This window comes from Hevea brasiliensis, chromosome 8 (genome assembly GCF_030052815.1).
Source record: "Hevea brasiliensis isolate MT/VB/25A 57/8 chromosome 8, ASM3005281v1, whole genome shotgun sequence".
Taxonomy (NCBI): domain Eukaryota; kingdom Viridiplantae; phylum Streptophyta; class Magnoliopsida; order Malpighiales; family Euphorbiaceae; genus Hevea; species Hevea brasiliensis.
The window spans coordinates 42,477,530-42,503,139 of record NC_079500.1 but is presented as its reverse complement, the minus strand read 5'-3'; the positions used below and the strand labels follow the sequence as shown (position 1 = coordinate 42,503,139).

The 25,610-nt window shown below is 37.8% G+C and overlaps 1 protein-coding gene across 6 annotated transcripts in view; it reads left to right on the top strand.

The window, feature by feature from the left end:
- Window positions 1–25,610, top strand: part of LOC110657156 (pyruvate kinase 1, cytosolic) — a 67,275-nt gene that overhangs the window by 26,803 nt on the left and 14,862 nt on the right. For all 6 annotated transcript variants that reach the window (XM_021814261.2, XM_058151546.1, XM_021814291.2 and 3 more), the window contains 2 exons: window positions 4,264–4,408; window positions 4,652–4,740. In XM_021814261.2, the coding sequence (XP_021669953.2) occupies window positions 4,264–4,408; window positions 4,652–4,740 (234 nt within the window). The remainder of the gene's footprint in view (window positions 1–4,263; window positions 4,409–4,651; window positions 4,741–25,610) is intronic.

Genomic DNA, 25,610 nt, shown 5'->3' with positions numbered 1-25,610 from the left:
TTAAGGTACGAGTAAGTTTACTAATAGAAAGTAGATTAAAAGATAATTTGGTAGACACAAAACAGAAGACAAAGAAATTGACGAAGTCGGGTTCGCAGTTCCAGAACCCATGACACAAGAAGTAGAACCATCAGCTAAAGTAACAGTAGAGGAAGTGAGATTAGACTGAAAAGCAGATAGAAGGCTAGAATTACCTGTCATGTGATTGGTCGCACCAGAATCAATAACCCATTTGGATGAAGAAGACACAAGGCATGTAGTGGATTTACCTGACTCAGCGATCGCAGTGACAGGGGAATTGGTAGGCTTTAGAGATGCCTGATACTGGGAAAATTGTGCAAAATCCTCTGCAGATACCAAAATAGTTTTCTTAGAGGAAGATACTGTAGAATTCTCTACTGCCATATTTGACATCTGTGATCGCTGATTTTTTCTCTGAAGTTGTGGACAATTATATTTTGTATGGCCAGGCTCATGGCAATAATAACAAATGACTCATCTTGAGTCTTGATTAGAACTAGCCTCTCCATTACGCTGATTACTTCTGTTGCCTGTAATTCCTCCTCTACTTCCTCTTCTATTACCCTGTTGTCCATTTGGATTACGACTAATAAGAGCACTACTAGCAGGCTGTGAAGATTGAGTACTCTCTGTACGAAGGACCCGTGTGAACGTTTCATGCAAAGAGGAAATCTCAAAACTGGAGAGGATATGAGATTTAGCAGTCTCATATTCTGAAGGAAGGCCTGCAAGAAAACTCATAACAGCCAGTTGCTCCCGTTGGGCCTGCTGAACTTTCACATCAGGACTAAAAGGCAACAATACATTACAAACATCATAAATACGGGAGATATTCCCTTTACCAGAATACAGAAAATCTAAGTAATCCATCAATTCATTAACAAATTCACAGTGATTAATTAAACTAATTACCTCTATGAATTGAGTTCCGAAGCTGCAAAAACAACCGAGCACCTTCCCTTAGCCAAGTTTGTCGTGTATCATCAGTGGGTGGATCTTTAGTAAGGTGATCATCTTTATCAATACTACGCAAATAGACCCTAACAGTCTTACTCCACTCCAGGTAATTCGAACCATTGAGTTTGTGTTTCGTGATTTTAGTCATCACCGGAATCACATCAGAAATAACATTCTTATTGTCTGCCATTTGTTGAGACAAAGAAAACTAACCGAAACGCTAATTCAAAGTGCTTATAGCAGCAAAATAACCCAAAATCACAAATCAAGCAAATACCAAAATAGGATCTGAGAGCCAAACCTCAGAAGTCCTTTAATGGTTATACTGGATCAGGCAACAGCACACAGTGGTGGAATGAGGGGGTTGAGACGACGCCGGCGATGTTGATCAGGGTTGAAACGGCCGGTCCGTGGCCAAGGTCTCTCCTGAGCTGGGTAGTGAGAATAAATAGTCACCCTAGATTGATGACAGGCTCTGATACCATGTAGAAAGAGATGATTCTCATTGATTTCAATTAATCTGTACATGGGTATATATATACAATTGATTCCTATAATTGTGTTATTCTAATTAGGAAGAAATCCTAAATAAGAAATCCTAAATAGGAATACAGAATACAAAATATACAGAGAAATAATATAGTGATTGACTTTCCATAACATAGTGATTGACTTTCCATAACAGTAAGTAAAAAAATTGTTTGAAGAGCATGTCATATGTTTGTTTGCTCCTAAATCTATGACCCAAAAAGATTTTTCAAGATTGGCAAGAAGGGATATACCTGACTTGACAAAGTTAGAGGAAGCAGCAGTGTTTGATTTAGACTCCAGTTGTGACAACAAACGTATCAGGGTCTGAATTTCTGAACTTGAGAAACTCCTATTATCAGAAACGTCTTCAGATGATTCCACTATCTCAGAAACATGTGCTTGAGGTTTGGAAGAACCCATTCTTTTTCCTCCACGCCCTTTAGTTGGACTACCATGTAATTTCCAGCAATGTTCCTTCGTATGTCTCAACTTGCCACAATAATCATAGTGTAAATGATCCTTATCGGATGCTTGTGATTGTTCTTTTGAGGAAGCGGCTGTCAGTCCGGCCTTGTCAACTGGTAAAGAGTAAACCATAGCATTTCTTCGACTTTCCTCTTGCTGTACATAGGAGTAAGTTTGCCTTAAGGAAGGCATGGGCTCCTTACCAAGAACCTGAATCCGTATTTGATCATACTCCATATTTAGTCCAACAAGAAAATCATAAATCCATTATTTCTCAATCAGTTTTTGAAATTTAACATCTGCAGGACATGTAGCTTGAAAATCCTGATAGTAATCTAATTCCTGTCACAAATCAGTCAATTCAGCATAATACTGAGCAATATACATCTCACCTTGTTTCATACCATGTACCTTCTTTCTTAGCTCATAAACTTGTGCATCATTCCTAACTTGAGAATAGGTCTGGGAAACAACATTCCAAATGGTAGCTGCACTATCTAACAGCAGATACTCACGAGCTATATGTGGTTGCAAAGAATTGATGAGCCATGAAATAATAAGAGAATTTTCTGACTCCCACTGACTGTAGGTAGAAGTCGAAGTATCTGGTTTTTTCTTATCTCCGGTAAGATACCCTTGTAGTCCTCTAGCCTGAATGAACAAAAGATAAGACCTTGACCAAGCAAGATAGTTGGTTCCATTCAGCTTCACAGGACTAATTTGCAGTAAGGAATTGTCACTTGCAAAATTAATTTTTGAATCTACTGTTTTTCCATTAGCCATATTTAACAAAGAACAAAGGAAAATACACTGGCAGTGATAAAAAAATTACCCTAACAGTTTAATTCTCACAGAAATAGTACCAAATACAAAATTGACTTAATGATCAAACACAAACTAGCAAGGAGGGATCGGTTGAACAGAGTCGCAGTATAGGGGCGACGTTGTCGGAAGGAGGTTCGGTCAGAAAAAGTCGCCGGAAAGGGGTCCACGTGCCGGCGCGTGTGGGAGAGCTGAAGACAAATAAGGCGCGTGTATTCACGCGCATTGTCGGACGGCGGCAATTCCTCCAAGAAGGTGCCGATTGGCAAGTGGGCTGCTGCTTGAGGGGGGTGGTGACGTCCAACACCCGTCGTAGGCAGTGCTTCAAGTACTGACCTTTATAAAACCCTAGACTCGGTACTGTTCAGAGAAATTTATGCTAAAAAATTGGCTCTTGCTCTGATACCATGTTGAGAACAGTAAGTTTAGAGGAAAAATAATTTTTCTTCTTATATTTTGATCATGTACATGGTTCCCTATTTATATAGGGTGAGTTACAGACACAAAAGGAAACTAAATAAAGACTTAGCTAATTTCAGGGATACTTGGCCACTTACAGGGATTCTAATTACATAAGTTTCCTATAATTACTAATACACCTAATAATTACAAGGATCCTAACAATTCCTATATAAGATGACTTAATATTTCAAGTCAAAGAATCACTTATATGACTGTTACTTGAGTCTTTCCAAGGACAGATAAGGTCAGTTCAGTGAACTTGTCACCACAAGCACCTGCACGTTGGTTCTGGATATCTCATATACCTCAACTTAATGAGAATTGCTGTATCCTTTCATAAAGGAAAGAATGCAACGTGTACTGGTCTCAACAGTTATATCAATGTCCAGTATTGATATAACATTGACCAGAAATATTTTTGGAACAATGCTACAATGCAATCAGAATCTTATAATTAGAACAATATTATAATTTCCACTACTATGTATATAAGTCCCATGAACTTTATCTTTATTAATTAGTATTCATTAAAATTAAATTGAACATTAAAGATAAAGCAACCTTTATTAATAACAAAATATATATACATGTATTAAGTGATCACACTTGCAGCTAACACATAGGCTACAGTGCACATACACTAACATAATGGGCCTTAATGGTGTCGCACACTTTAAGCTGTCACAACACTTCAAACCACAACCACCCCCTCTGCTCTTGGCGTGGAAAACCCCTAAATCTTGGATAATTTTGACTTTTGAATCTAGGTGTTGGTATACATATTAGTTGGATGTGAAGTAATTTTTTGAGGAAAATTTGTATGGATATTCATAATATCAAGAAAGAGAATTAGCATGTCAATTTCATTTTACGTTGATTCTCTCAAAGGATGTTCATGTCCATTTATTTCTAAATGAATATTTTTGCACTTTAAGAAAGTGTTGTTAAAAAAGGGATGATCAACTTCTCAAACGCAACTAGTGTATCTTCATCTGAATCTTACAGGTGTTTCTATTTCAAAAAGCTGCTATTTACAAGTGCAACATGGCAGGAAAGCCTGCTGTGGTAACTCGTGTTGTCGACAGTATGACGGACAATTTGAGACCTACTCGTGCTGAAGCAACTGACGTTGCCAATGCAGTTTTGGATGGTAAATTTCAGTGGTCTCACATTGTAATTCCTTATATAAAGTTTAGTGGATTTCCATTATGTTATGTTATTGTTGACCATGTTATACTATCTTCTGTCATAAGAGAAGATATAGTTGCATACGACCATCTTAATTTTGCATTTCTTTAGTGTCACCCAATAAGTTGCTACTAGTATTGTATATTGTCATGCTTGTACTAATATGACTAGTTATAATTCCTTGGTTTTTTTTCTGTTGCTTCAGGCAGTGATGCAATTCTTCTAGGTGCAGAGACCCTGCGGGGATTGTACCCTGTTGAGACCATTTCTATTGTTGGAAGAATTTGTGCTGAGGTAAGTTTCCTGTTGATTTACTTAGTTATATTTCTTCATTTCCTTCTGTTTTCTCTTGACATGGCAATGTTATCCATGATTGTCTCTATCTCATACATGCACGTACAAAGCTTCGTTCTGAATGTTTTTGGATTTCATATCTTTTTTCACAAATTTATATTTATTTTTTTTAAACTATTGTAAGGCCCATAGTTGTGAAAGGCATGCCTGAGGCATGCTTTAGGTGAGAGGCGTATTGGTGAGGAAGAGATTGCCTTAAACCTGCAAAGGCGGGCGACCTCACCGAGGCCAACTGTCAGTAGAAACCAATTCAGGGGTTACTACCTCTCGAAAGAAGAAGAAAGAATTAGAGAAAGAGAGAAGAGATAGAACAGAGAGAGAGAATCTAGAGAGAAGAAGGGATCAATTTCTCATTAGATACAAAATGAGAATCTACAGATTATAAGTCAGCTTATAACAGATCTATAACTGACTCTCTTAACAGCTCTTACAAACTACAGCAGGTCTAATAAACTACAATAGCTTTGTTATGGAAAGTCAATCACTATGTTATGGAAAGTCAATCACTATATTATTTTTCTGTATATTTTGTATTCTGTATTCCTATTTAGGATTTCTTATTTAGGATTTCTTCCTAATTAGTAGAACACAATTATAGGAATTAATTGTCTATATATACCCATGTACAGATTAATTGAAATCAATAAGAATCATCTCTTTCTACATGGTATCAGAGCAGGTCATCAATCTAGGGTGACTATTTGTTCTCACTACCCAGCTCAGGAGAGACCTTGGTCGCCGACCGGCCGTTTCAACCCCTATCAACATTGCCGGCGTCGTCTCAAGCCCCTCATTCCACCACCGTGTGCTGTTGCCTGATCCAGTATAACCATTAAAGGACTTCTGAGGTTTGGCTCTCAGATCCTATTTCGGTATTTGCTTGATTTGTGATTTTGGGTTATTTTGCTGCTATAAGCACTTTGGATTAGCGTTTCGGTTAGTTTTCTTTGTCTTAACAAATGGCAGACAATAAGAATATTATTTCTGATGTGATTCCGGTGATGACTAAGATCACGGAACACAAACTTAATGGTTCGAATTACCTGGAGTGGAGTAAGACTGTTAGGGTCTATTTGCGTAGCATTGATAAGGATGATCACCTTACTAAAGATCCACCCACTGATGATACACGACAAACTTGGCTAAGGGAGGATGCTCGATTGTTTTTGCAGCTTCGGAACTCGATTCATAGTGAGGTAATTAGTTTAATTAATCACTGTGAATTTGTTAAGGAATTGATGGATTACTTAGATTTTCTGTATTCTGGTAAAGGAAATATCTCCCGTATTTATGATGTTTGTAAGGCATTCTACCGAGAAAGAGGATAAGTCTTTCACGGCTTATTTTATGGATTTTAAACGAGTATACGAGGAACTTAATGTATTGTTGCCTTTTAGTCCCGATGTGAAAGTTCAAAGAGCCCAACGGGAGTAATTGGTCATTATGAGTTTTCTTGGTGCCTTCCTTCGTAGTATGAGATCGCTAAATCTCGATTCTCTCGATCGAGATTTCCTCTTTGCATGAAACGTTCACACGGGTCCTTCAGCAGAGAGTACTCAATCTTCACAACTCACAAGAGTGCTCTTATTAGCCGTAATCCAAATGGACAACAGGTAATAGAAGAGGAAGTAGAGGAGGAATTACAGCAATGTATAATCAGCGTAATGGAGAGGCTAGTTCTAATCAGGACTCAAGAGAAGTCATTTGTTATTATTGCCATGAGCCTGGCCATACAAAATATAATTGTCCGCAACTTCAGAAAAAAAAATCAGCGATCACAAATGACAAATATGGCAGCAGAGAATTCTACAGTATCTTCCTCTGAGAAAACTATTTTGGTATCTGCAGAGGATTTTGCACAATTTTCCCAAAGATCGTGCATCTCTAAAGCTTACCGCCTCACATCGCGATCGCTAAGTCAGGTAAATCTACTACATGCCTTGTGTCTTCTTCATCCAAATGGGTTATTGATTCTCGTGCGATGCATCACATGACGTAATTCTAGTCTTCTATCCGCTTAAGTCTAATCTCACTTCCTCATCATACTTTAGCCGATGGTTCTACTTCTTGTGTCATGGGTTCGAATCGCGAACCCGACTTCACAATTTCTTTGTCTTCTGCTTTGTGTCTACCAAAATTCTCTTTTAATCTACTTTCTGTTAGTAAACTTGCTCGCACCTTAAATTGTTCTGTTTCCTTTTTCCGACCGGTGTTTGTTTCGTGATCTTACGACGGCGCATTATTGGTAGAGGACGCGAGTCAGGTGGTCTCTACATTATGGAAAATCATGTACCGCGGTCGCTTGTTGGCTCCAGTACCTTAACACCTCTTGAAGCTCATTGTAGATTGGGTCATCCTTCTTTGTCTACCATGAAGAAGTCAGGTCCTCAATTTCATCTTTATCGACTAGAATGTGAGTCATGTCGGTTTGCAAAACATCATCGCTTGCCTTCGTGTCTAGAGTCAATAAACGGGCTTCATCTCCTTTTGAGGTAGTTCATTCCGATGTTTGAGGTCCTTGTTCTGCTACATCTAAAACCTGGATTTCGTTATTTTGTTACTTTTGTTGATGATTACTCGTGTTACCGTTATATTTAATGAAAAATCGTTCGAGTTGTTTTCTATCTTTTGTGCCTTTTGTAATGAAATCAAAACTCAATTTAATATTTCATGCGCATATTAAGAAGTGACAATGCCAAAGAATACTTTTCAAAGACAATTTCAGCCTTATATGACACAAAATGGCATTCTTCATCTCTTCCTGTGGATACCCCATCCCAAAATGGCGTGGCGAAAGAAAAATCGTCATCTTGTTGAGGTAACTCGTGCTCTTCTTTTCGATGAAAGTACCTAAACACTTTTGGGCGGATGCGTTTCCATCGCATGTTTTTATCAATCGTATACCGCCTTCTCGCCCTTAATGGGGATATTCCTTATACTACTTTGTTTCCTACAAAATATTTGTTCCCTATTGAACCTCGTATTTTTGTTGTACCTGTTTTATTCATGATGTTCGTCAACAATTTACTAAATTGGATCCAAAATCTCTCTAATGTGTCTTCCTTGGGTACTCCCTTCTCATAAAAGTGTACCGTTGTTTCTCTCATACTCTTAATCGTTATCTTGTTTCGCAGATGTCACATTTTTGAGTCCACTCCATTTTTTCCTCCATCATCCGTGTATGAGAGTCGTGGGAGGAGGATGATCTCTTAATATATCTTGGCCCAACCAATGTCTAGTACTCTCCCACACTGCTCCTTCGTCTTTAGACCTACTCGACCTCCCGTTGTTCATGTTTATTCCAGAGATTGGAGATTCCCGACTCGATCCTCCACCACTACTTTGTTGGGAGATCCTCAGACCTCATCGATCATGATTCTGATCTAGACTTACCCATTGCTCTTCGTAAAGGTAAACGTTCATGTACTTACCCTATCTCTTCTTTTGTTTCTTATAATCAATTGTCTTCTTGTTCTTGGTGTTTTGTTACTTCTTTAGACTCTGTTACTATCCCTAATACTGTTAATGAGGCACTGTCTCATCCTGGCTGGTGTGATGCTATGAAAGAGGAAATGGAGGCTTTAGATGCTAATGGTACATGGGAACTATTGCCTTTACCCACTGGTAAGAAAGCTATTGGTTGTAAATGGGTATATACAGTAAAGGTAAATCCTGATGGTTCTGTAGCTAGGTTAAAAGCACGCCTTGTAGCAAAAGGATATGCTCAGACATATGGGGTTGATTACTCGGATACTTTTTCTCTTGTAGCTAAACTTACTTCTATTCGCTTGTTTATCTCTTTAGCAGCTACATATGATTGGCCCCTGCATCAATTGGATATCAAGAATGCTTTCCTTCATGGTGATCTTCAGGAGGAGGTGTATATGGAGCAACCACCTGGGTTTGTTGCTCAGGGGGAGTTGGGTAAAGTTTGTAGGCTTCGAAAGTCTCTTTATGGCTTGAAACAAAGTCCTAGGGCATGGTTTGGGAGATTCAGTGAAGCAGTACAGGAATTTGGTATGCAAAAGAGTAAGTGTGATCACTCAGTATTTTATAGGCAATCTGAGGCTGGTCTAATTCTCTTGGTAGTCTATGTGGATGACATTGTCATCACTGGGAGTGACTCTGCAGGTATTTCATCTCTTAAAACCTTCCTCCAAACTCGCCTGACCAAAGACTTGGGATTGTTAAAATATTTCTTGGGTATCTTAGTTATGTGAAGTAAGAAGTGTTTTTTCTTTTCTCAAAGAAAATATGTCCTCGATCTATTGACAGACAGAAAATTAGGTGCTAAGCCTTGTAGCGCACCAATGACTCCAACTTTACAAATCATAGCGAGGATAGTGAGTTGTTTGAAGATCCGAGAGATACAGAGATTGGTAGAAAAATTGAACTACCTTACGATCACTGGCCCCGACATTGCTTATGCCGTTAGTGTGGTAAATCGCTTTATGTCTTCCCCAACCGTTGCTCATTGGGAAGCCTTGGAACAAATCTTGTGTTATCCAAGGGCGCCCAGAAGAGGTTTGCTATATGGTAATCATGGGCATTTGAATGTTGAATGTTTTTCAGATGCCGACTGGGCTGGATCTAAGGTTGACAGGAGGTCAACTACTGGATATTGCGTTTTTATTGGAGGAAATTTGGTGTCTCGGAGAAGCAAGAAGCAGAGTGTAGTTTCTCGATCTAGTGCTGAATCCGAATACAGAGCCATGGCACAATCAGTATGTGAGGTAATGTGGATACTTCAATTACTAGATGAGACAGGTTTTAAGATCTCCCTGCCTGTGAAATTGTGGTGTGATAATCAAGCTGCTCTTCATATTGCTTCTAATCCGGTGTTTCATGAGCGAACCAAACATATTGAGATTGATTGTCACTTTATTCGTGAAAAGATTCAACAAAAGATCATCTCAACAGGACACATCAAAACTGGAGAGCAGTTAGGAGATATTTTCACAAAAGCTCTGAATGGAGCTAGGATTGACTACATTTGTAACAAGTTGGGCATGATTAACATCTATGCTCCAACTTGAGGGGGAGTGTTATGGAAAGTCAATCACTATGTTATGGAAAGTCAATCACTATATTATTTTTCTGTATATTTTGTATTCTGTATTCCTATTTAGGATTTCTTATTTAGGATTTCTTCCTAATTAGTAGAACACAATTATAGGAATCAATTGTATATATATACCCATGTACAGATTAATTGAAATCAATAAGAATCATCTCTTTCTACAAGCTTCAATAACTCCCTAACTGCTTCTCTCCAAAGTATTCACTCTTCTTATGTCCAAATCTCTTCCTCCTATATGTCACACCGACCTAAGCATCGCCATGTTCACCAAGGTGCTAGGCGTGCCCCAGTGAGGTCTGCTCCACACCTCCGCCGTGCTGAAAGTGATTGTTAAAAGAGATGTACATGGCTTCTTTCTCTACTAATGCGACTATATACTAAGTTAGAGTAATGGGCTGATTTTAAATATGCTATTGGTTTTTAATGGGCTGATCGTTATCAGTGTTTTTTTTTTTTTATTTTTTTTTTTTTGTTTTCCTGCATGTATTTTTAATTCTATTTTTCATAAATTAAATGTTACATGTAAATGATTTTTTACATTGATTCATATTGAGTTTATAGAATTCAATTTAAATAAGTTTATGTTTAATAAGGTATAGTAAAAATTAAAATTATCATTTCAATATTATATTTGATTAAAAAAGTTAATATAATGCATTTTAATTATAATTTTCACTTTTGTACGTAATATAATTGACATGATGATGGTGCAATAAAATAAAAATAAGTAATAAAATAAATAATATTGTTGGAATTGTTGAGATTCCATTTTAAGGGAAGTGTTATGGAAACTCAATATTTATATTTAGTTATATTCTTAATTAGTAGATTTATTTATTCCTATTTAGGTAGGATTTATATTTCTATTTAATGTAGGACATGGATTCTTGAATAGGTAGGAGTTTTATTCCTAATTAAATAGAGTAATTATAGGAGATTTGTGTATATACATATGTGTGTTTATGTGTGCTGTGTATCACGCAAACATGAATATGGGGAAATGCGGAAATGAATAAATGGCATTTTAAAAAATATAGGAAACAAAAACATGGGGATGCATAAATATAAAAAATGTAGGAATATATTTATAAATAAGTAAATATATATAGGCAGTCCCAACTCTTCATTTGCTTCAACCTACCACATAGAAGGGATTGAACAACTGTACCTTAGTGCTTAGGAATGCAACCTACCCCACAAATCTAGAAAATGGTGTCATTTTGCCTTACTGGGTCCATTCATCATAAAATAAATCCCTTCCCACAATCTACGCCTTGATCTTCCTCAAATTTCGTGCCTTATAAAATTCAAAAAATCTAACGGCTCTTCTTTTGACCAAAACCTTTCACACCGAAACTCCTATATATACCTTAACTCATCACAATTTCTTCTCATACTCGGGCCTTTCCTCTTCCTCCCTCTCTCTTCCCTGTGTGTATGTATTTGCTTCACTGTAGAAGAAAAGGAATTGCAATAGCTCGTTCAAGCTTAGTTCTTGATGCTAATGGCATTGCTAGTTGGGTCCTGAGTGGCACATTTGAAGACATCCTTCCCTGTAAAGTACTTTTGTTTGTGACGCGAGTTCTTCTTTTGTCTTCTTCTTCTTATTTTTATTTAAGAAATGCATTTCCTGTTAGGAAACGTGTTTCCACCTTTCACAATTTTCGGATATGGCCCCAACATGTTTTTTTGTCGTATCTCGCCGTCTCTGTGTCGGAAACGTTTCCAGAACGGAGAAACTTTAGACAATGCCGTTTCCATGCTTCATAGTGTGTGTACCTTTTATTTTATAGAATCAATGAGAATTAAAGTTGTAGCCTTTTCAGTTCTCTCTTTTCTTCCTTTTCTTTCATATTCTTATTCTTAAATCTTAACATGGTATCAAAGCTAAGTTAAAATTTTGGATTTTTTTTTTCTTCAAATCTTGTCCTTGTTCAAGTACCCTTGCTGCCACTTCAAGTCTACCCATCTAGGGTTGTGTCTTTGCCTCATTGCCCCCAAAGGAGTTTGCTTGGCTGCCGACCAGCCTCCAAAGTCCGGTGACCAGCGACTGTGATAGTGGTCCACATGCGCCATATCTGTTTCATGCGTTAGCGAGTGACGGCGCATCTGTCAGATTTTGGACCTTCAGTCACCTCCCACAGCGTCGCCCCTACATCCTCCCATTCTCGTGTGCTATTGGTTGGTTCGGGTTGGTCTCAAGTGCTCCAAGTCTTGGTATCTTCGGTTCTACTCTTCTGCTTTGGGTTTTGCTTTCCTGTTTTGGCAACCCAAGTTTGTTTCAAGGACTTTTGGCATCTATAATTTTTTTTGCTTTTTGGCATTATTTTGCTGAGGATTGGGCAATTCAATTGAGTGATTTTTTGCTTTTTAGGTTGTTGAATGTACTGCTCTCTGCAATTCTCGAGTCAGTGCTTTTGAAGTATTTTTTTTTTTTCTTTTGGTTATTTGTCTGGGTTCTTAGTGCTCTGAGCTATTTTTGGATTTTTTTGGCTCTCTAATTTGGGTGCGTTTGTCAATTTTTTGGCTTTCGAGACTCACGTAAGAGCTGTTTCTTCAATTTTTGGCACTTGGTCATTAATTCCCTTGGTTAATTTGTGTTTATTTCAATATTGTATGATATATTTGTGGGTGTTGGGCCTAGTGACCTGTACTGCAACCCTTTGATTAAGGTTATTGCTGGATTTCTTTCTTCGATTCAGGGAAGTCATTTTGTTTTAAAAAATTGTTGGGTGTATTGCTGATTTTGAATTTGAAGAGGGGACTCAAGCCCCTTTGAGTTACTCCTCATTTTGAAAAACTCCCTTGATGGTTTGTTGAAGTTTGGATAGCTACTGTATTCTAGCCATATGCGCTATTTGGTTAAAGATTTGCCCACTTTTTTGGTGTTTACTCGTTGGTATCGCCTTTAGAGAGGGAAGTGCATTTTTTATTTTTGGCATTCAAGCCTTTGTGTAGGTGTTTATGAATCTGCCTTGTGAGCTGTTTTGAAGAGTTATTGGCTTCAATGAGAATTTCATTAAAGAGAAGTGTTGGAATTGATGAGATTCCATTTTAAGTGGAATTATTATGGAAAGTCCAGTGTTATCAAGGCGAAAGGCGACACTAAGGCAACAAGGGACCTTATGGCCTTCGTCGAGAGGCGAGAGGCGAGGCGAGGCATTTTCAAGGCGAGTCTAAATTATCTAAATTATAGTAAAAATGTGTACTTGTAATATAAAAATTCATACTTTTAACTAGTTTGATATGTACAAAAATGCATATTGAAAAGGAAAAAAAACATTTTTTGCATTATGTTTATATGTAAAATAAAAGAAATTGAAAATTGTGTGTACCTGTATTTCCAGCTTAAGTAAAAGATAAAAGCGAGACTGCAAAATTAAAACTAATAGCATAAGCAATAATATAAATAATAGTAAGAGATGTTAATATAAAAGGAAAAGAAATTGTGCATACCTGCATTTCCTAATAATAATAATAATAAAAGTTGTTAAATCATTAAATAGAACATGCAAATTCTAGAAGTTCAAACATTAATAAATAGAAATAAGTCATAAGTTATAACAATCCAAATACAACAAGTACTCATCATCAAGATTTTCAAAATCTTCATTTTCAATAGCTTCCATCACAAATTCTTGCTCCTCTTCATCATCACCAACAACCTGTGAAGATGATGCAACCCTCATTGAACGAGACCCTCGAAATGATGGAGTTTCAACTGGTGTTGATCTTACAGCTGATCTCGATTCATATTGAGATTCAAAAACTCTAGCTGCTTTACCAACATCACCCTAGGTCAACACATCATCCATGAAAATAAGGGTATCATCATCATCATCATCCCCATCTCTCTTTTCTAGTTCACTAAGCAACCACTCATTACTTTCATCAATATTTGCCAAATCAATTGGCGTAGTGATATCCCCAAGGGTGTATCGGCGTAGTAACACTCTATTGTACTTTACATAAACAAATTTATCCAAGCGTTCTTGAAATAGCCGATTTCTTTTTGTAGAAAGAGATGATTCTCATTCATATCAATTAATCTGTACATGGGTATATATATACAATTGATTCCTATAATTGTGTTCTACTAATTAGGAAAAAATCATAAATAAGAAATCCTAAATAGGAATATAGAATACAGAATACAGAATATACAGAGAAATAATATAGTGATTGACTTTCCATAACATAGTGATTGACTTTCCATAACACTCCCCCTCAAGTTGGAGCATAGATGTTAATCATGCCCAACTTGTTACAAATGTAGTCAATCCTAGCTCTATTCAGAGCTTTTGTGAAAATATCTCCTAACTGCTCTCCAGTTTTGATGTGTCCTGTTGAGATGATCTGTTGTTGAATCTTTTCACGAATAAAGTGACAATCAATCTCAATATGTTTGGTCCGCTCATGAAACACCGGATTAGAAGCAATATGAAGAGCAGCTTGATTATCACACCACAATTTCGCAGGCAGAGAGGTCTTAAAACCGGTCTCATCTAGTAATTGAAGTATCCACATTACCTCACATACTGATTGTGCCATGGCTCTGTATTCGGATTCAGCACTAGATCGAGAAACTACACTCTGCTTTTTGCTTCTCCAAGACACCAAATTTCCTCCAATAAAAACGCAATATCCAGTAGTTGACCTCCTGTCAACCTTAGATCCAGCCCAGTCGGCATCTGAAAAACATTCAACATTCAAATGCCCATGATTGCCATATAGCAAACCTCTTCCTGGAGCACCCTTCAGATAACACAAGATTTGTTCCAAGGCTTCCCAATGAGCAAACGGTTGGGAAGACATAAACTGACTTACCACACTAACGGCATAAGCAATGTCAGGACGAGTGACTGTAAGGTAGTTCAATTTTCCTACCAATCTCCTGTATCTCTCTGGATCTTCAAACAACTCACTATCCCCTGCTAACAGTTGTAAAGTTGGAGTCATTGGTGCGCTACAAGGCTTAGCACCTAATTTTCCTGTCTCTGTCAATAGATCGAGGACATATTTTCTTTGAGACAAGAAAATACCCTTCTTACTTCTTATAACTTCGATACCCAAGAAATACTTTAACAATCCCAAGTCTTTGGTCTGAAACTGAGTTTGGAGGAAGGTTTTAAGAGATGAAATACCTGCAGAATCACTCCCAGTGATGACAATGTCATCCACATAGACTACCAAGAGAATTATGCCACCTCGATTGCCTATAAAATACCGAGTGATCACACTTACTCTTTGCATACCAAATTCTCAGATCGCTTCATGAATCTCCCAAACTATGCCCTAGGACTTTGTTTCAAGCCATAAAGAGACTTCCGAAGCCTACAAACTTTACCCAACTCCCCCTGAGCAACAAACCCAGGTGGTTGCTCCATATACACCTCCTCCTGAAGATCACCATGAAGGAAAGCATTCTTGATATCCAATTGATGCAGGGCCAATCATATGTAGCTAAAGAGATAAACAAGCGAATAGAAGTAAGTTTAGCTACAGGAGAAAAAGTATCAGAGTAATCAACCCCATATGTCTGAGCATATCCTTTTGCTACAAGGCGTGCTTTTAACCTAGCCACAGAACCATTAGGATTTACTTTTATCAGAATACCCATTTGCATCCAATAGCTTTCTTACCAAAGCAAAGGCAATAGTTCCCATGTACCATTAGCATCTAAAGCCTCCATTTCCTCTTTCATAGCATCACACCACCAGATGAGACAAAGGCCTCATTAATGATTAGGGATAGGAACAGAGTCTAAAGAAGTAATAAAACACCGAGAACAAGAAGACAATTGATTATAAGAAACAAAAGAAGAGTAGGGTAAGTACATGAACGTTTACCTTTACGAAGAGCAATGGGTAAGTCTAGATCAGAATTATGATCGTGATGAGGCTGGATCTCCCAACGAAGTAGCTGGTGGAGGATCTGAGTCAGGAATCTCCAATCTCCTGGAATAAACATGAATAACGGGAGGTCGAGTAGGTCTAGAGACAGAAGGAACAGGCTGTGGGAGAGGACTAGACATTGGTTGGACAGTATATATTAAGAGATCATCCTCCTCCCCCTGACTCTCATACACAGATGATGGAGGAAAAAATGGAGTGGACTCAAAAAATGTGATATCTGCAGAAACAAGATAACGATTAAGAGTAGGAGAGAAACAACGATACCCTTTTTGGAGCCGGGAGTACCCAAGGAAGACACATTTGAGAGATTTTGGATCCAATTTAGTAACCTGTGGACGAACATCACGCACAAAACAGGTACAACCAAAAATACGGGGTTCAATAGAGAATAAAGATTTTGTAGGAAACAAAGTAGTATAAGGAATATCCCCATTAAGGACAGAAGACGGCATACGATTGATCAAAAAACATGCCGTAGAAACTGCATCAGCCCAAAAGTGTTTAGGTACTTTCATCTGAAAAAGAAGAGCACGAGTTACCTCAAGAAGATGACGATTTTTTCTTTCGGCCACGCCATTTTGGGATGGGGTATCAGCACAGAAGATCGATGAAGAATGCCATTTTGTGTCATATAAGACTGAAATTGTGCTGAAAAATATTCTTTGGCATTATCACTTCTTAATATGCGCACAGAAATATTAAATTGAGTTTTGATTTCATTACAAAAGGCACAAAAGATAGAAAACAACTCAGAACGATTCTTCATTAAATATAACCAGGTAACACGAGAGTAATCATCAACAAAAGTAACAAAATAACGAAATCCAGTTTTAGATGTAACAGAACAAGGACCCCAAACATCAGAATGAACTAACTCAAAAGGAGATGAAGCCCGTTTATTGACTCTAGACACAGAAGGCAAACGATGATGTTTTGCAAACTGACATGACTCACATTCTAGTCTCGATAAAGATCAAATTGAGGACACAATTTTCTTCATGGTAGACAAAGAAGGATGACCCAATCTACAATGAGCTTCAAGAGGTGTTAAGGTACTGGAGCAAACAAGCGACCGCGGTACATGATTTTCCAGAATGTAGAGACCACCTGACTCGCGTCCTCTACCAATAATCTGCTTCGTCGTAAGATCCTGAAATAAACACTGGTCAGGAAAAAAGGAAACAGAACAATTTAAGGTACGAGTAAGTTTACTAACAGAAAGTAGATTAAAAGAGAATTTTGGTAGATACAAAACAGAAGACAAAGAAATTGACGAAGTCGGGTTGCGATTCAGAACCCATGACACAAGAAGTAGAACCATCACCAAAGTAACAGAGAGGAAGTGAGATTAGATCAAAACAGATAGAAGACTAGAATTACTGTCATGTGATCCATCGCACTGTAATCAATAAACCTTTTGGATGAATTAGACAAAAGGCATGTTGTGGATTTACCTTACTAAGCGATCGCAGTGAAAGGGTAACTTGTATGCTTTAGAGTTTCCTGATACTGGGAAAATTGTGAAAAATCCTCTGCAGATACTAAAATAGTTTTCTCAGAGGAAGATATCAGAGAATTCTCTCACGCCATATTTGCCATCCGTGATCGCTGATTTTTCCTCTGGTTGCGGACAATTATATTTTGTATGGCTGTGCTCATGGCAATAATAACAAATGACTCCTCTTGAGTCCCGATTAGAACTAGCCTCTCCATTACGCTGATTACTTCATTGCTGTAATTCCTCCTCTACTTCCTCTTCTATTACCCCCGTTGTCCATTTGGATTACGGCTAATAAGAGCACTACTGGCAGGCTGTGAAGATTGAGTACTCTCTGTACGAAGGACCCGTGTGAACGTTTCATGCAAAGAGGAAATCTCAGAACTGGAGAGAATCTGAGATTTAGCAGTCTCATACTCTGAAGGAAGACCTGCAAGAAAACTCATAACAGCTAGTTGCTCCCGTTGGGCCTGCTGAACTTTTACATCAGGACTAAAAGGCAACAATACATTAAGTTCCTCATATACCCGTTTAAAATCCATAAAATAAGCCGTGAGAGACTTATCCTCTTTCTCAGCACGGTAGAATGCCTTACAAACATCATAAATACGGTAGATATTCCCTTTACCAGAATACAGAAAATCTAAGTAATCCATCAATTCCTTAACAAATTCACAGTGATTAATTAAACTAATTACCTCACTATGAATCGAGTTCCGAAGCTGTAAAAACAACCGAGCATCCTCCCTTAGCCAAGTTTGTTGTGTATCATCAGTGGGTGGATCTTTAGTAAGGTGATCATCCTTATCAATGCTACGCAAATAGACCCTAACAGTCTTACTCCACTCCAGGTAATTCGAACCATTAAGTTTGTGTTCCGTGATCTTAGTCATCACCGGAATCACATCAGAAATAACATTCTTATTGTCTGCCATTTGTTGAGACAAAGAAAACTAACCGAAACGCTAATCCAAAGTGCTTATAGCAGCAAAATAACCCAAAATAACAAATCAAGCAAATACCGAAATAGGATCTGAGAGCCAAACCTCAGAAGTCCTTTAATGATATACTGGATCAGGTAACAGCACACATTGGTGGAATGATGGGGTTGAAACGGCCGGTCGGCGGCTAAGGTCTCTCCTGAGCTGGGTAGTGAGAGCAAATAGTCACCCTAGATTGATGACCTGCTCTGATACCATGTAGAAAGAGATGATTCTCATTCATATCAATTAATCTGTACATGGGTATATATATACAATTGATTCCTATAATTGTGTTCTACTAATTAGGAAAAAATCATAAATAAGAAATCCTAAATAGGAATACAGAATACAGAATATACAGAGAAATAATATAGTGATTGACTTTCCATAACATAGTGATTGACTTTCCATAACACTTTTCTTACTATGAAGCTGTTATTAATTTTATAATAACAAATAAGTTAAACTTCAAATTGAAAAGATTCAAAATAAAATAACAAAGAATATTAAATATAATAATTATTTTTTTACTTACATACTCAAATACACTCCAATTTCTCTCACAACCACTTGCACTACATGTGAGACTCAGGAACTTTATAGCAAAATATTGTAGGTTTGGAATTGATGAACCATATGTTTTCCACTGTAGAAAGAGATGATTCTCACATATATTTCAATTAATCTGTACATGGGTTTTTATATACAATTGATTCCTATAATTGTGTTATACTAATTAGAAAGAAATCCTAAATAAGAAATCCTAAATAGGAATACAGAATACAGAATATACACAGAAATAATATAATGATTGACTTTCCATAACACTCCCCCTCAAGTTGGAGCATAGATGTTAATCATGCCCAACTTGTTACAAATGTAGTCAATCCTAGCTCCATTCAGAGCTTTTGTGAAAATATCTCCTAACTGCTCTCCAGTTTTGATATGTCCTGTTAAGATGATCTTTTGTTGAATCTTTTCACGAACAAAGTGACAATCAATCTCAATATGTTTGGTCCGCTCATGAAATACCGGATTAGAAGCAATATGGAGAGCAGCTTGATTATCACACCACAATTTCGCAGGCAGGGGGGTCTTAAAACCTGTCTCATCTAGTAATTGAAATATCCACATTACCTCACATACTGATTGTGCCATGGCTCTGTATTCGGATTCAGCACTAGATCGAGAAACTACACTCTGCTTCTTGCTTTTCCAAGACACCAAATTTCCTCCAACAAAACGCAATATCCGAGAGTTGACCTCCTATCAACCTTAGATCCAGCCCAGTCGGCATCTGAAAAACATTCAACATTTAAATGCCCATGATTACCATATAACAAACCTCTTCCTGGAGCTCCCTTCAAATAGCACAAGATTTGTCCCAAGGCTTCCCAATGAGCAACAGTTGGGGAAGACATAAACTGACTTACCACACTAACGGCATAAGCAATGTCAGGACGAGTGACAGTAAGGTAGTTCAATTTTCCTACCAATCTCCTGTATCTCTCTGGATCTTCAAACAACTCACTATCCCCTGCTAACAGTTGTAAATTTGGAGTCATTGGTGCACTACAAGGCTTAGCACCTAATTTTCCTGTCTCTGTCAATAGATCAAGGACATATTTTCTTTGAGACAAGAAAATACCCTTCTTACTTCTCATAACTTCAATACCCAAAAAATACTTTAATAATCCCAAGTCTTTGGTCCAAACTGGGTTTGGAGGAAGGTTTTAAGAGATGAAATACTGCAGAGTCACTCCCGGTGATGATAATGTCATCCACATAGACTACCAGAGAATTAGACCAGCCTCAGTTGCTTATAAAATCGAGTGATCACACTTACTCTTTTGCATACCAAATTCTGCATCGCTTCACTGAATCTCCCAAACCAGGCCCTAGGACTTTGTTTCAAGCCATAAAGAGACTTCCGAAGCCTACAAACTTTACCCAACTCCCCCTGAGCAACAAACCCAGGTGGTTGCTCCATATACACCTCCTCCTGAAGATCACCATGAAGGAAGGCATTCTTGATATCCAATTGGTGCAGGGGCCAATCATATGTAGCTGCTAAAGAGATAAACAAGCGAACAGAAGTAAGTTTAGCTACAGGAGAAAAAGTGTCAGAGTAATCAACCCCATATGTCTGAGCATATCCTTTTGCTACAAGGCGTGCTTTTAATCTAGCCACAGAACCATCATGATTTACCTCATCAGAATACCCATTTGCAACCAATAGCTTTCTTACCAAGTGGCAAAGGCAACAGCTCCCATTTACCATTAGCATCTAAAGCCTCAATTTCCTCTTTCATAGCAAAGACACTAGCCGTGATGAGACAAAGGCCTCACCAACAGTATTAGGGATGGGAATAGAGTCTAAAGAAGTAACAAAACACCGAGAACAAGAAGACAATTGATTATAAGAAACAAAAGAAGAGATAGGGTAAGTACATGAACGTTTACCTTTACGAAGAGCAATGGGTAAGTCTAGATCAGAATCATGATCGCATGAGGTGCGTGATCTCCCAACGAAGTAGCTGGTGGAGGATCCGAGTCGGAATCTCCAATCTCCTGGAATAAACATGAACAACGGGAGGCCGAGTAGGTCTAGAGACGGAAGAAATAGGCTGTGAGAGAGGACTAGACATTGGTTGGACAGTATATATTAAGATATCATCTTCCTCCCCCTGACTCTCATACACAGATGATTGAGAAAAAAATGGAGTGGACTCAAAAAATGTGACATTTGCAGAAACAAGATAACGATTAAGAGTAGGAGAGAAACAACGGTACCCTTTTTGGATCCGGGAGTACCCAAGGAAGACACATTTGAGAGACTTTGGATCCAATTTAGTAACCTGCGGACGAACATCACGTACAAAACAAGTACAACCAAAAAGTAGATTAAAAGAGAAATTTGGTAGACACAAAACAGATGACAAAGAAATTGACGAAGTCGGATTCACAGTTCCAGAACCCATGACACAAGAAGTAGAACCATCAGCTAAAGTAACAGTAGAGGAAGTGGGATTAGACTGAAAAGTAGATAGAAGACTAGAATTACCTGTCATGTGATCTGTTGCACCAGAATCAATAACCCATTTGGATGAGGAAGACACAAGGCATGTAGTGGATTTACCTGACTCAGCGATCGCAGTGATAGGGGAACTGGTAGGCTTTAGAGATGCCTGATACTGGGAAAACTGTGCAAAATCCTCTGCGGATACCAAAACAGTTTTCTCAGAGGAAGATCCTGTAGAATCCTCTGCTGCCATATTTGCCATATGTGATCGCTGATTTTTCCTCTGAAGTTGCGGACAATTATATTTTGTATGGCCAGGCTCATGACAATAATAACAAATGACTCCTCTTGAGTCCTGATTAGAACTAGCCTCTCCATTACGCTGATTACTTCTGTTGCCTGTAATTCCTCCTATACTTCCTCTTCTATTACCCTGTTGTCCATTTGGATTACGGCTAATAAGAGCACTACTGGCAGGCTGTGAAGATTGGGTACTCTCTGTACGAAGGACCCGTGTGAATGTTTCATGCAAAGAGGAAATCTCGAATCGAAAGAATTCGAGATTTAGCGATCTCATACTGAAGGAAGGTCTGCAAGAAAACTCATAACAGCCAGTTGCTCCCGTTGGGCCTGCTGAACTTTCACATCATAACTAAAAGGCAACAATACATTAAGTTCCTCATATACCCGTTTAAAATCCATAAAATAAGCCGTGAGAGACTTATTCTCTTCTCAGACAGTAGAATGCCTTACAAACATCATAAATACGAGATATTCCTTTACGTAATACGTAAAATCTAAGTAATCCATCAATTCCTTAACAAATTCACGTGATTAATTAAACTAATTACCTCACCGTGAATCGAGTTCAAGCCGCAAAACAACCGAGCATCCTCCCTTAGCCAAGTTTGTTGTGTATCATCAATAGGTGGATCTTTAGTAAGGTGATCATCCTTATCAATGCTACGCAAATAGACCCTAACAGTCTTACTCCACTCCAGATAATTCGAACCATTAAGTTTGTGTTCCGTGATCTTAGTCATCATCGGAATCACATCAGAAATAACATTCTTATTGTCTGCCATTTGTTGAGACAAAGAAAACTAACCGAAACGCTTAATCCAAAGTGCCGATAAAGCAACAAAATAATCCAAAATCACAAATCAAGCAAATACCAAATAGGATCCGAGAGCCAAACCTCGTAAGTCCTTTAATGGTGTAATGGATCGTGCAACAAAGACACGGTGGTGGAATGAGGGGATTGAGGCGACTGGCAATGTTGATCGGAGACAAACGCCGGCCATGCCAAGGTCTCTCCCGAAATGGGGTGGTGAGAACAAATAATCACTCTAGATAGATGACCTGCTCTGATACCATGTAGAAAGAGATGATTCTCACATATATTTCAATTAATCTGTACATGGGTATTTATATACAATTGATTCCTATAATTGTGTTATACTAATTAGGAAGAAATCCTAAATAAGAAATCCTAAATAGGAATACAGAATATACACAGAAATAATATAATGATTGACTTTCCATAACATCCACTAAGTAGCTATTAAAATATAGAATCAATGATTGTCAAACTCAAATTCATAATATAATTTAATAAATGAGTTAGATGAAAAATTAATAAGAATATAAATTAATAACCTGGAGATTTTGTTGATCTTCCTCTTAATAGCAGAAGGATAACTAAACGTCCTTGTAGCTGCCTTATATTTCTCAATTTCATTAATAATCATGTCAACTTTTGCTGAATCACATTCCATTTTATGAATGCACGAAAGCAAGCCTGAATTCACTTCTTCATCACGCTCAATTCTCATCTTGTTTGGATAAAAAAATTCAGGATTCAAGAAATATCCGGTAGCATGCAGAGGACGATGCAATTAAACTGACCATCTTGCATCAATAATCTCAAAAATATTCTTGTATTTCTCTTCATTACCATTGAATGAGTTGGCAATAGTTTCTTTAGCTCTATCCATAGCTTCATAAATATATCTCATGGCGGGTTTTTTTTTTCATTATCAACCAATCGAAGCACACGAACAAGAGGACTAGAAACCTTAAGATCACATACAACATGATTCCTGAAGGCAGGACTCAAAACAGTTCTTTTACACTTTTTGCCTTTCAACTCTTTAGCCCATTTACTAGTTGTCCAGTTATCTGAAGTAAACATTTTTTTAATGTTAGCCTTTTGCAGATGAATCCTTTCCAATGTAATGAAAGCAGTAGCAAATCTAGTTTGCCTTGGCCTTAACAATTCTACTCCTTTAGTAAAACTCCGCAACATATTCAAAACTCCTGAAGAGCCGTATATGAAATCAGTAAGCTTAACAGCTTTGCGGAATGTTTCTTTGAAAACCCTTAATCTTAAAAATATCTTCCAACATCAAATGTATACAATGGGCTGCACATGGAGTCCAGTATAGATGAGGAAAATTTGCTTCCAATATTCTTCCTGCCATAAACAAATAGATAATTCATTTCATTAATAATAAAAACAAATAAACAAATAGATTTTTCTTTTAATAGATAATATTAAATAAATACTTTACCTGCTGCAACATTATTTGATGCATTATCTGTAACAACTTGAACCACTTTTTTAGGACCAATTTCCATCAGTTTTTTCTCAATCAAACTAGTCGGTGTTATTTCCATCAGTTCTTTCTCAATCAAACTAGTCAGCAACGCTGCTGTCTTTGATTCATCACTAGCATCCACTGATTTAATAAACACGCTTCCTTTCGAGCTATTAACTAAGAAATTAATCAAGGTTCTCCTTTTTCTATCTGTCCATCCATCACACAACAATGAACATCCATAATTTACCTATTCTTCTTTATGAGACTGAAGAAGTTCATTTGTGGACTGTGCTTCCTTATTAAGTGACCTAACTCTAACCTCATGGTAGCTTGGAGGTTTCATTTCCCTTATGTTATGGAAAGTCAATCACTATGTTATGGAAAGTCAATCACTATATTATTTTTCCGTATATTTTGTATTCTGTATTCCTATTTAGGATTTCTTATTTAGGATTTCTTCCTAATTAGTAGAACACAATTATAGGAATCAATTGTATATATATACCCATGTACAGATTAATTGAAATCAATAAGAATCATCTCTTTCTACATGGTATCAGAGCAGGTCATTAATCTAGGGTGACTATTTGTTCTCACTACCACCAGAGAGACCTTGGTCGCCGATCACCGCTTTCAACCCCGATCAACATTGCCGCGCTGCCTTAACCCCTCATTCCACCACCGCAGTGCTTTGTTCGATCCAAAGATAACCATTAAAGGACTTCTGAGGTTTGGCTCTCATATCCTATTTCGGTATTTGCTTGATTTGTGATTTTGGGTTATTTTGCTGCTATAAGCACTTTGGATTAGCGTTTCGGTTAGTTTTCTTTGTCTCAACAAATGGCAGACAATAAGAATATTATTTCTGATGTGATTCCGGTGATGACTAAGATCACGGAACACAAACTTAATGGTTCGAATTACCTGGAGTGGAGTAAGACTGTTAGGGTCTATTTGCGTAGCATTGATAAGGATGATCACCTTACTAAAGATCCACTCACTGAATCTCCCAAACCATGCCCTAGGACTTTGTTTCAAGCCATAAAGAGACTTTCGAAGCCTACAAACTTTACCCAACTCCCCCTGAGCAACAAACCCAGGTGGTTGCTCCATATACACCTCCTCCTGAAGATCACCATGAAGGAAAGCATTCTTGATATCCAATTGATGCAGGGGCCAATCATATGTAGCTGCTAAAGAGATAAACAAGCGAATAGAAGTAAGTTTAGCTACAGGAGAAAAACTATCAGAGTAATCAACCCCATATGTCTGAGCATATCCTTTTGCTACAAGGCGTGCTTTTAACCTAGCCACAGAACCATCAGGATTTACCTTTACTGTATATACCCATTTACAAACGATAGCTTTCTTACCAGTGGGTAAAGGCAATAGTTCCCATGTACCATTAGCATCTAAAGCCTCCATTTCCTCTTTCATTGCATCACACCAGATGAGACAAAGGCCTCATTAATGTGATTAGGGATAGTAACAGAGTCTAAAGAAGTAACAAAACACCGAGAACAAGAAGACAATTGATTATAAGAAACAAAAGAAGAGATAGGGTAAGTACATGAACGTTTACCTTTACGAAGAGCAATGGGTAAGTCTAAATCAGAATCATGATCAGTATGAGGTACAGGATCTCCCAACGAAGTAGCTGGTGGAGGATCTGAGTCAGGAATCTCCAATCTCCTGGAATAAACATGAAC